Source organism: Gambusia affinis, linkage group LG17 (assembly GCF_019740435.1).
Source record: "Gambusia affinis linkage group LG17, SWU_Gaff_1.0, whole genome shotgun sequence".
Taxonomy (NCBI): domain Eukaryota; kingdom Metazoa; phylum Chordata; class Actinopteri; order Cyprinodontiformes; family Poeciliidae; genus Gambusia; species Gambusia affinis.
The window spans coordinates 485,819-505,143 of record NC_057884.1 but is presented as its reverse complement, the minus strand read 5'-3'; the positions used below and the strand labels follow the sequence as shown (position 1 = coordinate 505,143).

The window sequence follows — 19,325 nt, the reverse complement described above, 5'->3', positions numbered from 1 at the left end:
TCTTCTATTGCGTTTACTCTCTCTCCCTCGCCCCTATGCCATTTCTCTCTCTCTCTCTCTCCCTCTCTCTCTTCAACATGCCTTCTGCTCTCCCCTCACACCTCAAATTCAGTTCAAAAATACATATAACATATTTTAAAATATGTCTAAATTTAGATTTAGATCATATCTAAAGCTAAATGTCCAGATTTAGATCAAATCTAGCATTTTATCTAAATGTCAAGATAAAAGTCGCTGTAAAGTCCCTACAAAACACCGTTTGAGACTATCTTCTGGATAGTGAACATTTTGGCATTTATTCTGCTATGCAAGGCGTCATGGGATGGTGTCATGAGTTTTTTTATGTGATCTTTTTAGCCAGACTTATGGCAAGAGTGGCTTTCCATAGAGTCCCGTTGTTTGTCGCCTCACTGCTGTACGATGGGTTCGTCCCGTCTCAGGACATCCCGCTCAGTACAGCAGCCTGGTGACGTAAACATGTTTGTGTTGTGACTGGTGAGTGTGCGCGAGCTGCAGGAGGACGGAGCGCGTGCCCACTGGGGGGCAATGCTACTTGTTCTCTTCCCCCCTTCAGCACATAGTGGACCGGCCCACGACAGAGCAACAGGGAAACAGCCTCCTCTCCTCCTCCTCCTCCTCTTCTCCTGCTCCTTCATCGCTCCGAGCGGCTCGGCTTCTCTGCTGGATGTTTTCACTCTGAGCTCCGGGCCGCTGTTTCCAGGTAGGACCGTCTTCCTCCTCTTCTCTGTCTGTTCTTTCATCAGTCCTTCCTCCCCTCTCGTCTCCCGCATCCCCGCATCCTGCACATGACCCGCAGCATCCTCCTCGAGCCTCTTATTCACCGTCGTTTATCGCCGGAAAACAAACCAGACGGGGCTTGTTTGCGCGTGCAGGTGAAGATTCCGGGCCTCGTCGCGGGGGGTTCTGCTCGGGGATCAGGTGGACCGAACAAAATGAGTTAGATTGTTAAAAACGCCACTTTAGCAGTACATCGCATGTAATTGTGAGGGGAAGGCCTTCACTTGGGCTTTTGTCTGGTTCGAGCATCTCCAGAAGATGTTCAGCGGCGAACGGGATCCTTCCTGATGGGTTAAACTGGGAGGTTTGTTTAACTCATTTATGCTGAATTCAGATTTCAGGGAGAGGAATGATAAGTTACAGATTCAAAAAAAAGGTTAGCAGTCCCATTCCCACATAAATCTGCTTTGTAACATTTATTAATTAAATGTGAAAAGTTCAGGAGAGCTAAACGAACAAAATAAAGAAACTGTTAATAACTATAAAATTTTAACCTTGATTTGCTTTCCCTCAAAACTTCAAAAACTAAAGTCAAAAGAACTGAAAGTTGAGTAAAATGAATCACAAAAGCTGCAAATCTTTCTCACAAGATACCAAAGGAGCTCTTGAAAACACATCTACTGATTCATTTCATTTTTCATATATCAAGGATAGATCGCATGCATTTAATTGTCTCAAATTTCATCTGCTTCCAAAATCTAAACACAATCTAGATTGTTTTTAGATGAGCACGTGGTGACTGACGTGATATTTGTGAAGCAGAACTGAAAGATCATTTGAACTATAAAGAGAAAAAAATCCTGTCTCAGACATCTTTTAGTGCAGAGTTGAAGCAGACAACCTTGTTTTAATCAAATTAAAAGTAAAAACAAAAAATGTTCTCAGCTTTTTATGCTGTGAAAACAAATGAAACACATACAGATGAAGTGACTGTATTTTTGGTGGATTACAGGATTTCACCAAGCTTGGTCAGTATTCATAGATGGACTGTAGTTGTTGAATGGGCCCAGTAATGTTGTGGGAAACATCCTTCCTGCCTGACTTTGTACATTCAGCCGGTCTCTTGTAAGAAGTGTGTGTCCCATTATGGAGCACACACACCCTCAGCTGAGCTCCATCACTGGCTTTCTGGCAGCTAAAAGCTCTCAGTGATAAGACTATCAGCCTTACAGACACTCAGACTGCAGCTGCTTAGATCACTGTCAGACACACACCACACACACACACACACACACGCACACACACACGCACACACACACACACACACACACACACAAATTATTACTCAGTAGTTTTACCCACTTTACAGTTACCAGCTACAGGTTACTGTGCATTTATTGACCCAAACATATCTTTGTTGCTTCACTTTTGGTTGTTTTAAACCTTAATATATAAAGGGGAAACAACAGGGGATCAATATTCCTATTGATTATAGATTATTTAAACTAAAATCTTCTGCTTTGCAATGTTTATAGAGGCCCAAAGAGCAAGAAGCCTGCACAGAACTGAGCCACCAAACACAAGGAGGCGTAATGGTGGTACACAGAAAGTGACAACACATAGATAAAGAACTAAAAAATAAAAAAGTCAACAAGTAAAACCTGATAGGCTTATCCAGGGTTCCCCCTGGACAGGTTGCCAGTCCATCACAAGGCAATGCAGCCCTGCACCTCACACAAGTTTAAAGATTCTAAGTAATACATGGATGTTTTTGACTGTTTCCTGTCGGCAGAAACCAGAGTACCCAGGAAGTACATGCACAGGGAGAACATGTGAACTCCATGCTGAAAGACCCCAGGCTGGGATTTGAACCCAGGACCTCCTTTCTGCAGAGCACCAGTGCTAGTAGAAGTGCATTCACATAGACAGATAAAAAGAAAATACAAAAATTTTTTCGAAATGACCAAAAACATACAGAAAAAGTGCTATAGAAACAATTCACCACGTGGATTAAACAGTGACAACAAAGAAATTACAGAAACCAAAAGTTACCCACTGAAAACAAATTGAGGAGAAAGATGCAAAGCTGCATAACAGCTGCTGGGATGTGTGTGTTACTGATGCTTACAGATGTGATGTTCTGACACACAGTTAGGGCTTCCTGCAACCTTCAAGTATTTTAGTAATCGATTATTCTGTCAATTGTTCTGACAATTAATTGATTAATTGGACTACAAAAATGGCACATTCCACAGATTTTTCATTCAACCACGTATCCCTTTTGTATATAATAGAAATACATTACAATATGCAAATAAACAAATTCAATTTTTTAAACAACAAAATCAACAATTTATTGCTTAAAATGCATTAACAACAATCCTTTAGTGAACACTTTGTATCCAAGGATGCATCTGCAGCTATAACATCACCATGTGAAACACTTTGGCATTTCTTCTGAAGTTAACATGTGGGGCTGATCTGGTGTTTTTTTTTTTTTTTTTTTTTTGATTAACTGATTAATAACTGGACAGGAAAAGGTGTTTTATTTTCTTCAGAATTTGATACAGGTGAAGCTAAAACTCCCAATTAATGAGTTCAGAAGACATTTACACACAAAGGTGTTTTTTTTTTTTCTTTTACACAATTGCAAAATGTAGAAGTTTTAGTACAGTTTTGACTTAATTACTGCTCTCAGTGTTATTTTTTCAGCAAATGAGTGTTTTGAGTTTGCCTCCACCAGTTAAAGATTAATTATTCACTAAATTAATTAATGATTATTTCAAAAATTGATTCATATTTAATGCAGTTTATCTTTTAAGCCCTGCACAGAAGCTAATTGTTTTCATTTGTATGCTAACCTGAGCTAGCATTGGGAGTTTAGCTTTAATCCAACAGTTTGAGATGGATTCCTACTCCAATAGCCAAATGACCTCCTTAGCATCAAACACACCTTTTGTTCCTTTCCTCCTCCAGCTCTTCTTCTCCTGGTATAGTGTTTGTTTATGGAGGTGCTTGTTCACCATGAGGTATTGTGGTATTTTGGACAGTCAGTGTCTGGTGAAAGCTGCTTCCTGGTCTGCTCAGGTCAGGTTCAGGTGAGGCCAGCAGGGAGCTCCTCTCTGGCTGATACCTCAGCAGCTTTGGGCTGCAGACATGAGCTGGTTGCTGCTGGCTGTGTTCCGTCGTCCCTCTGGAGGGAGGAGTGTAACCACAGCAGTAACAGTTGAGGAGCGCCTGGGCGTTGGCCCGGCTGGAGGAGCTGATAAACAGGAGGGGAGGAGGGAGGCAAATGAAAAAAGCTGCTTCACAGGAAGTCTGGAAGCTTTAACCCCCCCGGTGAAGCATTAGCAGACAGGCCCTCATGTTCTTAAGATATAAGGTGTAGTTACTGCGAACACAGTGCCCCCCGCCCATCCCTTCCTGAGCTGTCTCTAGAGGGAGGTCGGATAACAGCCGGCCCTGAAACTGACTCAATGGCGTCCCAGCCATCATATCCTCGTTCACCTCAGGGACAAACTGTCCATGTGAGGATGAAGGTTTGAAACTGGAGCGCTGGTTCTGTAACACAGCTCAGATGGAGCACAGCATCCACTAATGCTGCTTAGCAAGGCATTCAGCAATGACTTATGGATGGGTTTGTGACAAGATTATAGGAAATATTGTTGAAATTTTAAATCCTTTTTAACAATCAGATTTAAGTTTTACAGTAAACCTTCAATATTTTACTTACAAGAAACTAAACACACACACACACACACGCACGCACGCACACACACACACACACACACACACACACACACACACACACACATACACACACATCATATTTAATCCTATTAGGTTTTGTCAACACCATGTCTCTTACCCAGTGGCACATCAACATGTGGAAGGAAGTGATGGGGTTATTGATACTTTTTACCATTTATTGTTCATATATCTACCATTTATTTTTCATTTATATACTTCTGCAAGTTGTGATTTCCTGTTAAAAAATATTTCCAGACAAGGTTCAAAACGCTTTCACAGCTGTCTACAAAGATTTGTGACATTCTGTGTAAACTTTCTTAAAGAGTTACCATATATGGAATGAATTTTCTTTTTGCTGTTGAATTATCACTATGACGACACGCCTATGCTTAGAAGTGAATAAATATTGAAGGGTGGCAAGACCCCATTGGAGTTAGCTCGTCTGACGCAGCTAAATCTGACAGGCTTCTCTCCTTGCTGCAGACAAGCCTTTGTGTTTTTGTGATTCTTTCAGAGTTTATGTGAAGAATAAACCGAACAGGAAGAACCTGGACTCAAACAGCAACTCCCCTACTGTGAAATAAACCTACGATTCATGTAATAAGATTCTAGAAAATGATTTATGAATTATTGATCTGATCATATACAAAATGAGCCAAGCTGTAGAAGTACAGAATAACAAAGTGAAGATAACAAAATGACACCTGCTGCCAGTGTTGAGAACAAAACATTAACTGGTTGATTTGATCAAAAAGTGACCAGTCACTAAACTTGCCTTTGCCAGATATTTTTACAGTTCTCAACATATAAAATAATAATTAAAAATGTTGTTAAACTTTATGTTTAAGCTTTTTCCATCCTAGAAAAATTGTCTGGTTTATGCCACCTACCTTCCACCAGAAATGGAGCATTACGTCCCAGTGAATTTCTCCTTTACCATTGTTGCAGCAGCCCAGCCTCTTGTTGCCACCAAAATTGGCTGAAAATGTCAAAATCTATGCTATGTGAACGAGCCATTAGCAAAGACTTTGAATCCAGTTGAATGTACTGGCAATACTTGCAATTAACATGCTCAGTTCTGATACAAAACCAATATTCTGATTCCTGATTAAAACCTGAAGCAGTGGAGACCGCCACCACCACTGGATGGTACAGAAGGTGGTTACCATAGAGATTGAATGCAGCCTGGTGTACATAGATTTCTAACCTAATCACTGATTTCTGTGATAAATCGTTTTGTTGCTTGGTGTCAAGAGACATGATAGGTGCTGCTCCTCTTTCATCAGATGTTTGATCTCCTGTATCTGAAGGAAAGCTTTGATAAATTCATTATTTATGTAGTTTTGTTATCACTGCTGCTAGAGGAAAATGTCCTTTGGTAAGAGTTGATGGGTCTGGGTGGTTGGTTATTCAGAGTTGTGGACTCTAAAATAAATTTTGCCTATCATTTAATGTTTGATCATGACATATGTAATACGCCAGATTGACGGCACCGGAAATTGCCTGCTTTGTAATCAGTCATCCTCCACTGCAAAGAGAGAAAAGCTGATCTGAACGAGGCTTTTAATGTGAATTCATTATTTGGAACAGCTTTGTTCACTTTCTCCACTGCCATTGCTAAAACTACAGGCAGACTGCATTAGAAAATAACACAGAAAAGCAATGTCATTGTTCACAGTTTCCTCTGATCACTGATTGGCCTAGTTGAAATTCTTCTGGAAGAATCCAGGTCAGTGGGAGAAAACCCAGGCTGACCACTGAAGTGAGATGAGATTTGTATGACAGCAATGACCAGGATAGAGTTGACGCCTTCACTGGTTGAAACATGTTAGGTAGTCCCTGAAGTTGACCAATGTGATGTTCAGGTGGTATAGAATGTTAACCCTTCTTCCACCATTTTTTCTCTTTCTCTCTGCCAAATTATAAGGGAAGGAATCAAGCATGGACATTCTCTGCTACAACTAGTCAGCCAACCTTTCAATCAGTCTTTGTCATGAACACATGGTGTCTTATATGTGAGCGCATTCTTCTAGCACGAATGGTTTTATGTCTCTATGTTGCTTCTTGTTTCTGGTTAAAAGCCAGGCTGTTTTGCTGTTGGTGAAGAGCAGAGAGCATTTTAAAATATCACCCTTCACGATGTTCAGCTGTGGGAAGAAAATGTCATTAATATGCTTCTCACTCAGAATTAGGAGCTAGATGAGTCAGTCCAGAACTCATTCATGCTAAAATACCAGGCTCTGGTGAATGTTGTCCTTCTATCCTCCCCCAGCTGGTTTAAACTGAGCAGAAGGGCAGTCTCTCTACAGCCATGCAAAAGGTAATTCATCTTCCTGTATTATCAGTAACAGTTAAAAGGGATAAAAAAAAGTTTGGTACTTGTGAATTTGGAAACAGTTGAAACATCTGAATGTTTCTGACTGTTCTTGCAGGTGGAGGGACGTGTAACTCCTGTTATCCTTCCATCATCTAGGGGCCCGAGCGCTCCAGGGTCTCCTGCCACTGGCATCATGGTAAATACAACACAGACATGTTCCTTCTTTGATTTGGAAAAGTTGACATCTCTGTCAGTTTTCCTCTGTGTGCAGAATCTGAGTGATGCAACTTCAGGGTTTCATGATAAAAAATGCTTCATAGCCTACCTGAGTCTATCTCAGAGACTGCATGCTGCAGTGTTCTCCAAAGCCTCTTGCTTACAAATTGCTGTTATTGCTGAAATTCCTCTATCCTCTGTCTGCAACCGACTCCTCTTACTAGCAGTGATACACTCTATGTGTGTATGTGTGTGTGTTTAGGCTCGTCTGAATGACCAGATGGTTGGCTACAAAGACCTTGCTGCACTGCCCAGAGATAAAGCCATCCTGCAGGTGGAAAGGCCTGACCTGATGACCTATCAGCCCCACCTGACCTTCTCACCACTCGACCCGCCACGCAGAGAGGTACACACACACACACCCTTACATGGGTAGCAGTAATAGAAGACCTGTTAACCTTGCATGCAAGAACACTTAGACTGATCTGTACTTGTAATGTTTCTACAGGTTTGGAGAATTAAGTGGTTATCTTTTTGTCTTTGCAGCGCTCTCTGTCCCCTCCTGCCATGTCTCCCTCCAGGTCTCCTGAGGTAGGATCTGTTACAAGCTGCTTACTGCTACAGTTTTTGTCTTCCTCTGATGTGTTTGCATTAGATTAAGTCTTGAATTGTAGCTTTTTTTGCTCCCACTGTCATCACTGTTTTCTGCCTTGAGAAGTCAATGGGTGAGAGTCAGGATGCACCTTGGAGAGTTCAACTCCAGACAGAAAACCATACATGCATTCTCCCTGTGATCATTTATTGTAGTGCATGTTTTTGAACTGCAAGGAAAAATTTGGAATCCCTAGAAAAACATGAATGTATCCATGAGAACATACAGAGATCCACAATATCCATAATATCCACACAAAGATATTAAAGTTTCTGCACAGTGTGTAGCTGTTTGTTTGATTGGACCTGTTTAGGCATTCTCTACCCATAAGTTTAGTTTTCTGATGTCAACCAGTTGCCAGTGGTACATCCTGTGCAGCAGATTATACTTCAGTGACAATTCCTGCTTTAATATTTTGTTTATGTTTCCATAAACACTGTCTTAGCATTTGTGATCCACTCCAGGAATATTTTCTTGCTGGATGGTGTCTCAGATGTTCTCTACTGTCAGACATACCTGATGCCAGCCTCCTGGTTTTGATTTCAAAGAGAAAAGACTTTACTTTTTGATACCATAGGAAATGTTTCTTGTTTCGTTTTTGGGGGTAGTGGAGGCGTTACTGGTTTCTTTTGTTGCTTCAGTGTTAAGGATCTGTCGGAGCTGTTGGCTCATGAAGATTTTCCTTCAGTAGTTGGTACCACAGTAGATTGGTGAACTGTGTGGTTCAGAACTTTGCAAATAAGAAGCACATCCTGTCATGGGAGCACAAACCGACAGCCAGATTACCATGAAAGCTCTCCGTGTCCGTGAAGCTAAACAGATAGCATTAGTGTTAGCCTTAGCTTATGTCATCTAGGAGGTTAAGTGCTTCACTGCTGCAGATGCAACTTTATTGACCTTTTTAAGTTGCTGTAGCATTAGCTTGTAGTGCTGCATAACATGTGGCATCCTTCAGGAGTTTTTACTGTTTGTCTCCAAGAAACCTCCAAACACATAAATATTTTTGCTTTATTTTAGCCTTATCAGCTAAATAGGTTACTATGTGAACATGTTTTTTTTTGTTGGGTGGGGGGCTGCTTTATAAATATCTCATTGTTTTCTAGTAAATTGACATTTTTACCATTTGTTTGTAGAAACTGAATTTTGGCAGATTTCTTATTGGTTGTATGTATTCTGTGCCTCTGTAACTCCTGTACTTGTTGCTGTACTCAGTCTCACTGCATGTAAATGAGTATTTTGGTAAAAATCTGTTTTGGTCATTTTGTGATGTTTCACACAGTAGATGACCCTCTGGAGACCGTTCTGATTGTCCCACGCCTCACTTGAAGGTTTTGCCCTCAGCTGTTTGGTCTTTTCACTCATTTGGATTTTTTTCATCTGATTCTTCAGCATCAATTGCTGCTTTGTGTTTCTCATAAAGAAACGTGACACTGATTTGCAGTTTGCTGGGAGGGCCAGGAACTGAAGCAAGTGGGAAACATGACTTTTGTTTTCCATCAATAGAACTCTTCAGTCCATAGTAACTGTTACTGCAACATATAACAGCACTTTTATGTTGGAGCTGAGCATCATTCCCACAGGAATGTGTTGTGATTCCCACAAGACTTTTGAACAAATTCCACCGCAAATAATTTGTGTCTGAGTTTAAAAAAGAACATTTTGATATTTTTCTTCCAACATCATAAACCAGAGTAAACAGGTCTGAGTTTCGTGTCAAAGTGTTGGACATTTTTGTCTATTGGAGATGCTTTGAATTACCCAGAATACATCTGTAGTATTGTACTGTAGCCATCCCGTGGATATTGCTTCCTGCAACAGTGGAGAGAACCAAAGTGTTTAATCTGATGCCTGCTTCCTGTTCAGGTGAAAGGCCGCAGAGCAGAGAGCGACAGTGGCTCCCCTGGAGGATCCACGCTGCAACTGCAGGCAGGTCGCAAGATAAGCACCAGCCTGCAGCATTTCCATCGACCAGGTAGCTAGTGCGTGCACACACACATACTCACACACACGCACACACATAGTAAATGTGGCTATTTTCTGGATTCCTTACTGACTCCATCCAGAGAACATCTGCAGTGGTGTCTTTGGTAAAGGATATATTAGCCCCCACACTGAATGAAACACAACCTGACAAACTGGTATAACTTCAAGTTGTTGAGTACAGCAGCCCAGTGAGCCGTCAAGTCGAGTCGTGTTGAGTCAGGTCCATTGTCATGCAATTGTAGAAAGGGATGAAAGTGTATATAGATGAATGTCAATACTCATTAAAATGCTAACACGAGGTTTCAAACTGTTAAAGTAGCAAATACATATGGGAAGGACATGTAGTCTTCTTTGATCCTGGAAATTTAAATCTTACATCTAAACTAGGGTGACCATATTTTCATTTGGGAAAACCTGGACACCTTGTATCAATAAATTCAGTGATGACTTTTTTTCTAGGTAGAACTCAATAAATGAAATATATGTTGTTGTTTTAACAATTTAATATTTGTTTAGCAGTTCTTACTGATATGTGTGTGGTGTTGATCAAACACTCCTGCTGCCACAGACTGTAAATATGATAAATCTGATAACAGAATCTGTTCTTCTTCTCTTGAACTTCCAGATAACGGCTCCAACATCTACAGGAAGCCTCCGATCTACAAACACGGTGAGCTCTTGTATCTCTCCGTGTCTTTTCTATGAAGCGGTTGTTGTTGTTGCTGCTGTTGTCACTCAGCTTCTTCTCTTCTTCGCCCCGCAGACCTTAACAAACCGTCAGAGGGCAGCGGGGTCATTCAGTCTGCCAAGTTCCCCGCCGCCCAGCCTCCAGACCCCAACCAGCCCTCCAAGATTGAGACAGAGTACTGGCCCTGCCCACCTTCACTGGCTGCTATGGGTAACACAATACACACTTATTCCTACAGTGGCCACTCATGGTGAGCATCTTTAATAATGATGACCTTCACAGAGATCGAGTGGAGGAAGAAGAAACTTCAGGAAGAAGATGAGTTTGAAGACGTGACAGAAGAAGAGCAGGAGCAGCAGGAGCCTGAGCTGGAGAAGGTCTGGACCCCATCCTGACTGTTTACATCACTTCAAGATCATTCATTAGACCAGATTTTTTTTTGTCTGTGTTTTGCTTTTTTTACAAGTGGAGAATCAATGTAGAGCAAGCGATAATTTTTAAAAACAACATTTAGGTAGAAAATATGAAACTTTCACTGTGAAAGATATAGTGACATAAAAAGTATGGACTGTTTTGACTTTCTTGCCTTGCTTAAATTCTTTTGAGTCATCAAAACGATCTCAGTATCAGATACAATAATATTTAATATCAAATATAACATGAATAGGCATAAAAAGCTATTACAAAATGAAGAGAGAACAACTTTTGAAACCATTCTGGCCTTTTGTGGAAATCAGAAACAGTCAGTGGCAGCTTTAGCTGCACAACCAGTTCTAATGTTTGGAAGAAAATTCTTTTTTTAATTTCAGCAGTATGCATTGTATTACAAACATAAGTGAAGTATTAGTGTGTCCACTGTTAATATTTCAAAGGACAGCTATGATGCAGTGTTTGGTAGGTTAACATATTAGAAGTATCATGCATGCCAACAACATAGTTAGCTGTTGGCTGGACGCTCACTTTAAGTGGCCAAGATTCTCTCAAAGGATTCTGGGAACAGTTTGATGAAGTAAACAGAAAAAAAGAGGCACTACAGCAATTGCATCTTACAGCCTGTATGCATAATTTTGATTTGGATGAGTGAAAAACCCCATTAACTTCCAGCTTGTGCCTCAAACTTTTGTTTTAAGAAATGTTGAATCCAGGCTGCTGAATAATAACCCTGGAAAATAACAGCTCAAAGGCTGCATGTATGTAAACGTGTGAGCAGTGCTGGGAGTGTTCTGCTCTTCCTCCACCACCGGCTGTGTTCTGTCTGCAGATCAAGTCCAACCTGGGCCGTCTGATCCTGAAGGAGGAGAAGGAGAAAAGCGTTCACATCAGGAGGAAGACGCAGTCTCTGCCAGACAGAACACACATGCACAGCAGTGAGTCCATCGGTTGTCTCACACGTCTCCGCTCCAGCTGAAGAACTGCTCACAGCCCACTTTGTTTCCCTCTCCTCAGCAGGTGTGTCAGCCAGTGCGTCAAAGTCTCCGTCCCGCTCCGCCCTGACCAGAGTGAGTGTTGCCGCTGGCTTTCAGACATCAGCCTCCATGTTTCCTCCTGGTATCCTGAATGCTTCCTGTTCTGCTGTCCTTAGATGCAGTCGGCAGAGTTTTCTACAGACGGAGATAAAGGACGGCCAGGTGGGAGCCTTTTAGCACAACCTGAACACAACAGCAGTCCAGTCAGATCGTTTTGACACAGAAATGGACCCTCAGTGGACAGAGAGAAAGCTCTTTGTCGTCCATTGCTGCTGTTTGTGGATGTTGCTTGTGCATCAGATTTAAACACACCAGAAGCAAATACAAAAGTTTCTGCTCTGGAATTATGCATGTAAATAGGAAAATTACAATTAATTGCGTTAAAATTATGTATCTACTTAATCAAAGCATATATAGACCCTTTATCCTGTTGTTATAGCAGCAAAAGTAGTAGCTAACCTTTGAACCACAAACTTTAATAAGGTTTTTAAACCATGCACAGATCCCTTCTGCTTCCCAGCTCTATACAGGCTCGTATTAGATTATTAGTGGTTGGAACATATCCATACTATATATGCACAATATATAGGAGTGTGAATACTTCTGCAAGGAACTATATTTACATGGGAAGTTTCAGGGACACCTCTAGTCCCAATGAAACTCTGTGATGATGACTTCCTGTTCTCAACCTCTCTGTGTCCTTTCTCCTTCTGTCCTGGTGTCCTGCAGCTGCTCAGGTAAGTGTGTGTTCATGTGTGTGCTTATGTGCATGGCCATGTGAACGTCCTGCTGCTGACCCGCTGCACCAGTCTTTTCACACCATGTTTCTGAACCACTTCTGAACCAGTCTGAACCCCATTTGGCCAGCTTTTCATGGATGGAGTATGAGAGAGTACTTAAGCTTAAAGAATCAACTCTTTACTGTTAGGATGCTCATTTATTTGGTGTATAAAGGTACATTTATTTATTGCTTCAGTTCAACTTTTCAGTCACTATTTCTTTTTCTAATTGAGTCATCATTTATCTACTGTGTCATATCTATGTTTTCAGTTCTTTCCCAGCTTTCTGTTTTTCTCTCTCATGTTCAAGAGAAAAATCTAGCTATGAAATGTTTTTATTTTAGGGAATAAAGCAAACTTAATTTTAGGGCTGAAACAATTACTTAGATTAATCGGATTAATCATGATGGTTATTGATTTTTGAAATAACCGTCAACTAATTAAGTAATTGATTAGTCATTAGCCGGAGTGTACAGACTCTAAAAATGGCCATTTCCTGAAACAACACACATTCAGAACAGTAATTAAATTAAAGCTGTACAAAAACACATACATTTTACAAAAACATCTTTTACTGTAAATGTGTTCCATCCAGAACTCCTCAAGTGTCAGTTTTAGTTTCACCTGGTTCCAATTCTCCTATCAAGCACATTTTACTATCCAATTACTAATGAATTAATCAGAGAAATAATCAGCAGACCAGCCCTACACTGTCCAGTAGAAAGGCCTGAGCTTCACATGTTGATGATCGATCCATTTCTTTAGCTGTAGATGCGTCATTTGCTACAAATGATCAAGCGATGCAAAAGAAATTCTGTTATTGCATTTTACACAATAAAATGATTTTTAAAATGAAGTGAATTATTTACATCTTTAAATGTATTTTTAATATTGCGTAAAATATGCTAAAGCGATTAAATGAAAAATCTACAGAATGTGACAGTTTTTTTCTCTGGATGAGTGTCAGAATAATCAATCAACAGAATAATTGATAAAGCAACTGATTACTAAAATAATTGTTAGTCGCAGCCCTACTTAGCTTATTTTCGTGTAGCAACACAAGCAATTGTTCTTTTACCTTTAAATTATGGTACGAAACATTTCTGAAACATTAAACTTGATGTTTCTGTGCGGTGAAACAGGAGCTGCAACATGCAGCCTGGAGAGGAACTGCAGGAAACTACAGGAAACTACAGGAAACTGCAGGAAACTACAGCTAACCTTTAGCTTTAGCTGCTTCAGGACCTAACAGGAATCTAACAGTGTGACTCTGCTCAGCTTCCTCTGCTAATGCTCTTTTTGTAGCTTACATTTTAGCAGCTACTGGACAGGGTGTGTCTGAAATGCGTGTGTGTGTGTGTGTGTGTGTGTGTGTGTGTGTGTGGGTGGGTGGGTGTGTAGAATGGAGAGAGCCGGAGAGATCGCATGGATAGAGGAAATTCCCTGCCGAGCATCCTGGAGCAGAAGGTGAGACCTGCTGAAAGGGTTAAATGCAGACCAGCCTCTGGGTCTGTGTTCATCAACACTGATGTCAGAACCGGCAGCAGTTATTGAGGCGTTGACATTTTAAAATGTAAAGTCACTTTAGCAGCACATAGGAGAAACAGGAAACAAAATTGTACCTTATTGTGTGATTGGTGGAATGAAATTCAATAACTGAGATTATGTGAGGTTTCACTGCCTTCAAAGAAACAAAAAGTACAAAACATATTTCCTATACACATCAATGCTTTGAGTTCCATCCTTTGGAAACAAATTAAAAATAAACTTTTAACATGTTTAAAGGGAAACAAATTAAAAAGTGAAGGGAACTACATTTCCCTAATTTTTCTTCGCCTACTGATGGAACTGTAGAATTTATAAATAGTAACTAATACTTCCACACAAACACACACACACACAGCACAAAAAGGTTTAACAATATTGTCAGGTTGCAAATATAAACTTATTCCGCTGAGATTTGCAGAGTGTCTGTGAATATGAATGTTCCAGTCCTGCCACAGCGCAGACTGCAGGCTGGATCTAGATGTGGACTTTGACTAGCCCATCCTAGCATAAGAATATCATGTGAGTACCTTCTGCAGCCTCGATTAGGAGTTCTTCTGTATGTCCATCCATCTGTCCATCAGCTCTGACCAGCTTCCCTGTTTTTCCTGAATAAAAGCATCCCCACAGCATGATGCTGCCTCTATCATGTTTCATAGTGAGGACGGTAACATTTCAGTCTCCTTTGAGCAGACCACCTTCCTCCACATGCAAGCAATCTTCAAACAACTTTTATAAACAATATATTTTCTTTACATATTTGTTAAAACTGTCACCATGTCTTCTCAGCACAATATGAAACATAATCTATGAAAAAGATCCAACTCCTCCACCTCCTTCCTGTAGTCCTTCTGCCATCTGCAGAAATACACCACTTGGTCAGACACGACCAATCAGAGCCAGGAGGAGGGTCTTAGTGCTGTCAATCATCCTCATTTCAATCATCAATCATGCTCAAACCCTCCCCTTTGCTCTCTGCTAGGCTACAGCTCAGGCCAGTTAGCATAGCCACCCATGATAGTGGACACATTTCCTGTAATGGTGAGTTGTCTCTCTACCATTATTAAATTGAGCTGCGAGTACATGAGCATGATTGACAGCACTAAGGTCCTCCTCCTGGCTCTGATTGGTTGTTTCTGATGGAGTGGTGTGTTTCTTCAGACAGTAGTCGATCAGGCAGGAAGTGGTGGAGGAGATCTTTTTCACAACTCGACGGTCTCATATGACACTGTGGTGACAGTTTTCATAAATATGTGAAAAGCTGAATTTTTTTTTATAAAAGTTACATCCTGCAGCTTTAATGCCACTCCATACTCTCCTGAAGTGGATTCAACCATGTGTCTCCTCTGATGCAGAATAAATCCCGTTAAAACACTCTGAGGTTTGGCTTCAGCCATGTTGTGTTGAGTGGATTAAAGGAAAGGAAATGACCGGCTGAATCTTCTGCTCTTCGTTCAGATTTATCCATACGAAGCCCTGATTGTAACCCACAGAGGGCGCTGTAAGCTGCCCCCTGGAGTGGACCGGACCCGACTGGAGGTGAGCATCTGCCTGCTGGTGGCAGCTTAGCTTGTGAGCACAAAATAAAATGAATCAAACACTCTGTCAGGGGGTGTTCAAAGTGTGGCCCTGGGGGCTATTTGTGGCCCATGAGATGATTTTGTTTGGCCCCTGACCACAATTCAAGAATAGTAAAAAATAAAAATTAAATTTGCCAACAAAATAAAAAACAACTGATGACCCAGATCATTTGGAAACTGTCAGTTTCCAGATTTAAGGCAAGAGTCCGGAGTCTGTTTAAAGTTGTGGATCTTTAATGATATACAGATTTCATAAAATATGTTGTTTATTGTTGCACAGATAAAACAAGCAAATGTTGTTGTTTTTTTTTAAATGAATGAATTTTATTTAACCATGGATTAAATAGGGGGCTAAAGGTTTGGATGTGGATTAAAGCTCGTCCTGCTCATCCGCTAGCTGAAGGTACTTTAACCAACTCTGGGCCCTTCCTGTCCTGACAGAGGCATCTCTCCCAGGAGGAGTTCCAGGAGGTGTTCGGGATGCCCATCGGCGAGTTTGACCGCCTGTCGTTATGGAGACGAAACGAACTGAAGAAAAAAGCCTCACTTTTCTAACAGGAAGTGACCTAATTCCCAACTAATACTTGATGAAGCCTCTCCTCTGCAAGGAGGAGGAGCCAAAGAACAGGCCATACCGTCAGCTATCCAATCAGCAGATCAGCAGACCCCTCCCCTACACTAATAACCCCCCCCTGGAAGACTGGATCAGAACATCTAATGACAACCAGTTCTGCTCAGATCTAAACTTAAGCGATGCTCTAACGTGTTACCAATACTGCACTTATAACCACCACTGCTTGCAAACCATTCCTATCATATATCCTTCATCATCATCATCATCATCATCATCATCATCATCATCATCATCATCATCATTATCACCATTGTTAATGTGACATTTAGTCTCAGAGTTACACTTCCAGAGGTCTCCATCTTGAAGAGAGATCAGTGGTTATCTTTAGGAAGAACTCAGGTTTGTTGGTACCATGAAGTTGCTGCTAATCTGTGGGTTCAAAAGAGGCCGACTGCTGACCAGTAGCTGCTTCCTACAGGAGTCCCTCAGTCTGTCCATCCAAGACCTGTTGTTGTGTGTTACACTTACTTTCCTTCTCCATTATTCTTACTGTCAGTTATTTCTAAAGTGGTACTTTAAGAGTATCTGGGGGTTTTTTTTTACAACTGGAGAGGTAGCTTAACGTCTTCCTGCAGATGCTTGAGCTGGCATTACTTTCTTATTTTGCTGTGTATGTTGGCATATCTAAAGTCCAGTCTTTCATAGGTCAAAACGTTAACAAATGAACATCAAGTCCTTTCTTATCTATAAAGGAAATGTGTTGCCACTGTTTTGTACAGAGTGTGTGTTAGGATGAAGAATGTTACTGCGTAAGGACCAAGTTGTATAAATGTGAAACGTATTATTTTTTTCCTTACTTAATGATTATCTGACCATGTTAGGATGATGTGTAATGATCTATAGTCAGTAACACACAATGATTATAAGCTGAACTGATCAGAAAGTTGCTTAACCTGCCATCTTGTTGCAGCTACTTTGAAGATTCAGCAAACTGAGACACACTCTTCAGTACCGACTGAGAGTCTGCATGATGTAACATGAGATCAAGTCAAATTATTACATATATGGATAAGCTGTATTGAGTATAAACTTATTTAACTTCTGCACAATACATGAATGGTGTCTCAGAACTGTGACTCTTATGTCATGAAATATTGTTCAAAAATGTTGTAGCAAGCCGGTCGAACTGTACTAGAGGTGAAGAGGTGACTGTTGTCCAAGCTGCACATCTTCCTACTCCATAGAAACTCAAGGTAGATATGGGACAGTGTGATGGATTTATAAATAAGAAACACAAACCATGAAAAAATACAGAAAAATCACACAAATGTCAGATTTTTTTTACAGAGGAACCACTCCATTTTTTTATTGACATTGAAATATTATCACAATATTCTAATCGCTTTCAGTATCATATATTTTCAGGCGTTAGTTCTTTCTGATTGTCACACTTTAAAAAACGGGGAAAAAAGAAAAAAAAAAAAAAACATGTTAATGCCTTTATTTGTAAAGAAAACATACTAATAATGAGCTCCTGGTGAATTACTAAAAATCCTAAGTTCCAAAAGGTTAGTTTTTGTTAGTGAGCTTCTTTAACTTCTAGATGTTTTTGAGAGATTCCTGCTCTGCTGGGGTTCACTGAGCCAGCTGCTTTAACCCAGCCCTGCTTCTTTCTTTAACTCAGCTTCTGAATTGAAATCAATAATATTGAGATGAAGCCTGATGCACATAGATACAAGGAGAAACCTGTGGAGTTTTATCATACAGTTAGAAATGACCAAAATCGATTGGACTACTGTGTTTCTATTAGGATACAGAGTGTTTTCTTTTAGTAACATTCAGAACATCAGTGGGCCACTCTGACTGGTACTTCAATTAGTACAGGTATGCTTTAGTTTGACCTTAATTGTATTATTATTATTATTGTTAATAGTAGTTGTTGTAGTAGTAGTAGTTGTAGCAGTGTTAAATGCATGACCCTAAAGCTAAAGACAATATTCCGTAGTCAGCCTAATCCCAAACATTGATACATTAAAACAAGCCAACCTGCTAAAACTATTAAGGACCCAACTTTAGAAAAGGAAGATTTTTTCTCTCTCTCAATAAAAACAATGACCTTTAATATAATGCAAGGTAAGAAGGTTATGAGAACATTTTCAGGAAGGGTTGTTAAAAAGTTGGGTACAACCTTGAGCAGATGTCCCTGAATGTTTTGTGAGTAAAGTATTAAAATAAAATGTTTGAGAAACAATAATAGAAGGTTCTTTTCTTGCCCTACAGTGAATGTTAGAAGTGGAAGAAAAGTTTCAGAGAGGAATCACTCAAGGTCACAAATCATGTTCAGTTATCCTTCAGCAACCTTTCCTAAATGCTTTCTTTTTTTTTTTTTTTTTAGCTAACACTTACATTAGCTCACCAGGACTGTTTCTCTCTTCATCCAAGCCAAGGTCAGAACTGAACCATAGAACTGAACTGGGTCACAGTTTGAGAGGGAATAGGGATTGGGTGGAAATCTGCTTGCAGTTTAGTTGTAATATTAAGACTTTCTCTGCCACGTTATATTTCACAGGCAATCCAAAAGAGAGCAATCTAAGATTTGGAGAAGCCATTCTGCCTGTGTGAACTCACATGAAACTGGAAGCAGCTTCATGGTACCAGTCCAGTCTCTTCCTGATCCAACTCTGACAGCTTCCTGCTCTGTAACTTGAATGATGGCCGACTGAAGGAGTCTCCACCTCGTTCAGTAGCCGATTGTGAATTTATTTATTTCAGGCAGCTTTATTTATAGATTGTGTTTTTACTGTGAACCATTTTGTTGGAGACTATAGTCCTTTAATGAGCACTGATGTTAATATTCAACACATTAAAGGGGCGTTTTTTGTTCATTAGGGCATCACTGGTACCAGTAAAGGACACTGTGCTCAGTTTGTGTCATATGACTCGAATAAATCTGTGGAACTGAAAACTCGTTTTTGGTGTCTTTGTGTCCGGGTCATTAGCTGAACTCAGATCAGTTCACCTAGGTGAGTTTTCTTCA

At 40.4% G+C, this 19,325-nt stretch overlaps 1 protein-coding gene across 4 annotated transcripts; it reads left to right on the top strand.

Moving 5' to 3' along the window:
• The first annotated feature begins 383 nt into the window (after nucleotides 1–383).
• dmtn (dematin actin binding protein) lies at nucleotides 384–19,253 on the top strand. 4 transcript variants are annotated; one of them, XM_044144719.1, is made up of 16 exons: nucleotides 387–721; nucleotides 6,761–6,808; nucleotides 6,921–7,001; nucleotides 7,284–7,427; nucleotides 7,568–7,612; nucleotides 9,537–9,645; nucleotides 10,282–10,326; nucleotides 10,420–10,554; nucleotides 10,627–10,721; nucleotides 11,606–11,711; nucleotides 11,794–11,843; nucleotides 11,927–11,972; nucleotides 12,540–12,547; nucleotides 13,991–14,056; nucleotides 15,593–15,673; nucleotides 16,156–19,253. In XM_044144719.1, exons 2-16 carry the CDS (start codon nucleotides 6,800–6,802, stop codon nucleotides 16,267–16,269), a joined length of 1,134 nt encoding a protein of 377 aa, XP_044000654.1. In that variant the 5' UTR covers nucleotides 387–721; nucleotides 6,761–6,799; the 3' UTR covers nucleotides 16,270–19,253. The 4 variants fall into 4 exon arrangements, with proteins under 4 accessions (XP_044000656.1, XP_044000655.1, XP_044000654.1 ...); XM_044144718.1 differs by having other exon boundaries at nucleotides 388–721; nucleotides 11,791–11,843; XM_044144721.1 differs by lacking the exon at nucleotides 13,991–14,056 and having other exon boundaries at nucleotides 384–721.
• Nucleotides 19,254–19,325: the final 72 nt, after the last annotated feature.

Bases quoted from the DNA above. Each gene is read 5' to 3' on its own strand.
- dmtn (XM_044144718.1), top strand. The intron at 7,613-9,536 runs GTAGGATCTGTT...CTTCCTGTTCAG, and splicing joins CTCCCTCCAGGTCTCCTGAG to GTGAAAGGCCGCAGAGCAGA. The intron at 11,712-11,790 runs GTGAGTCCATCG...CCCTCTCCTCAG, and splicing joins CAGAACACACATGCACAGCA to CAGGTGTGTCAGCCAGTGCG.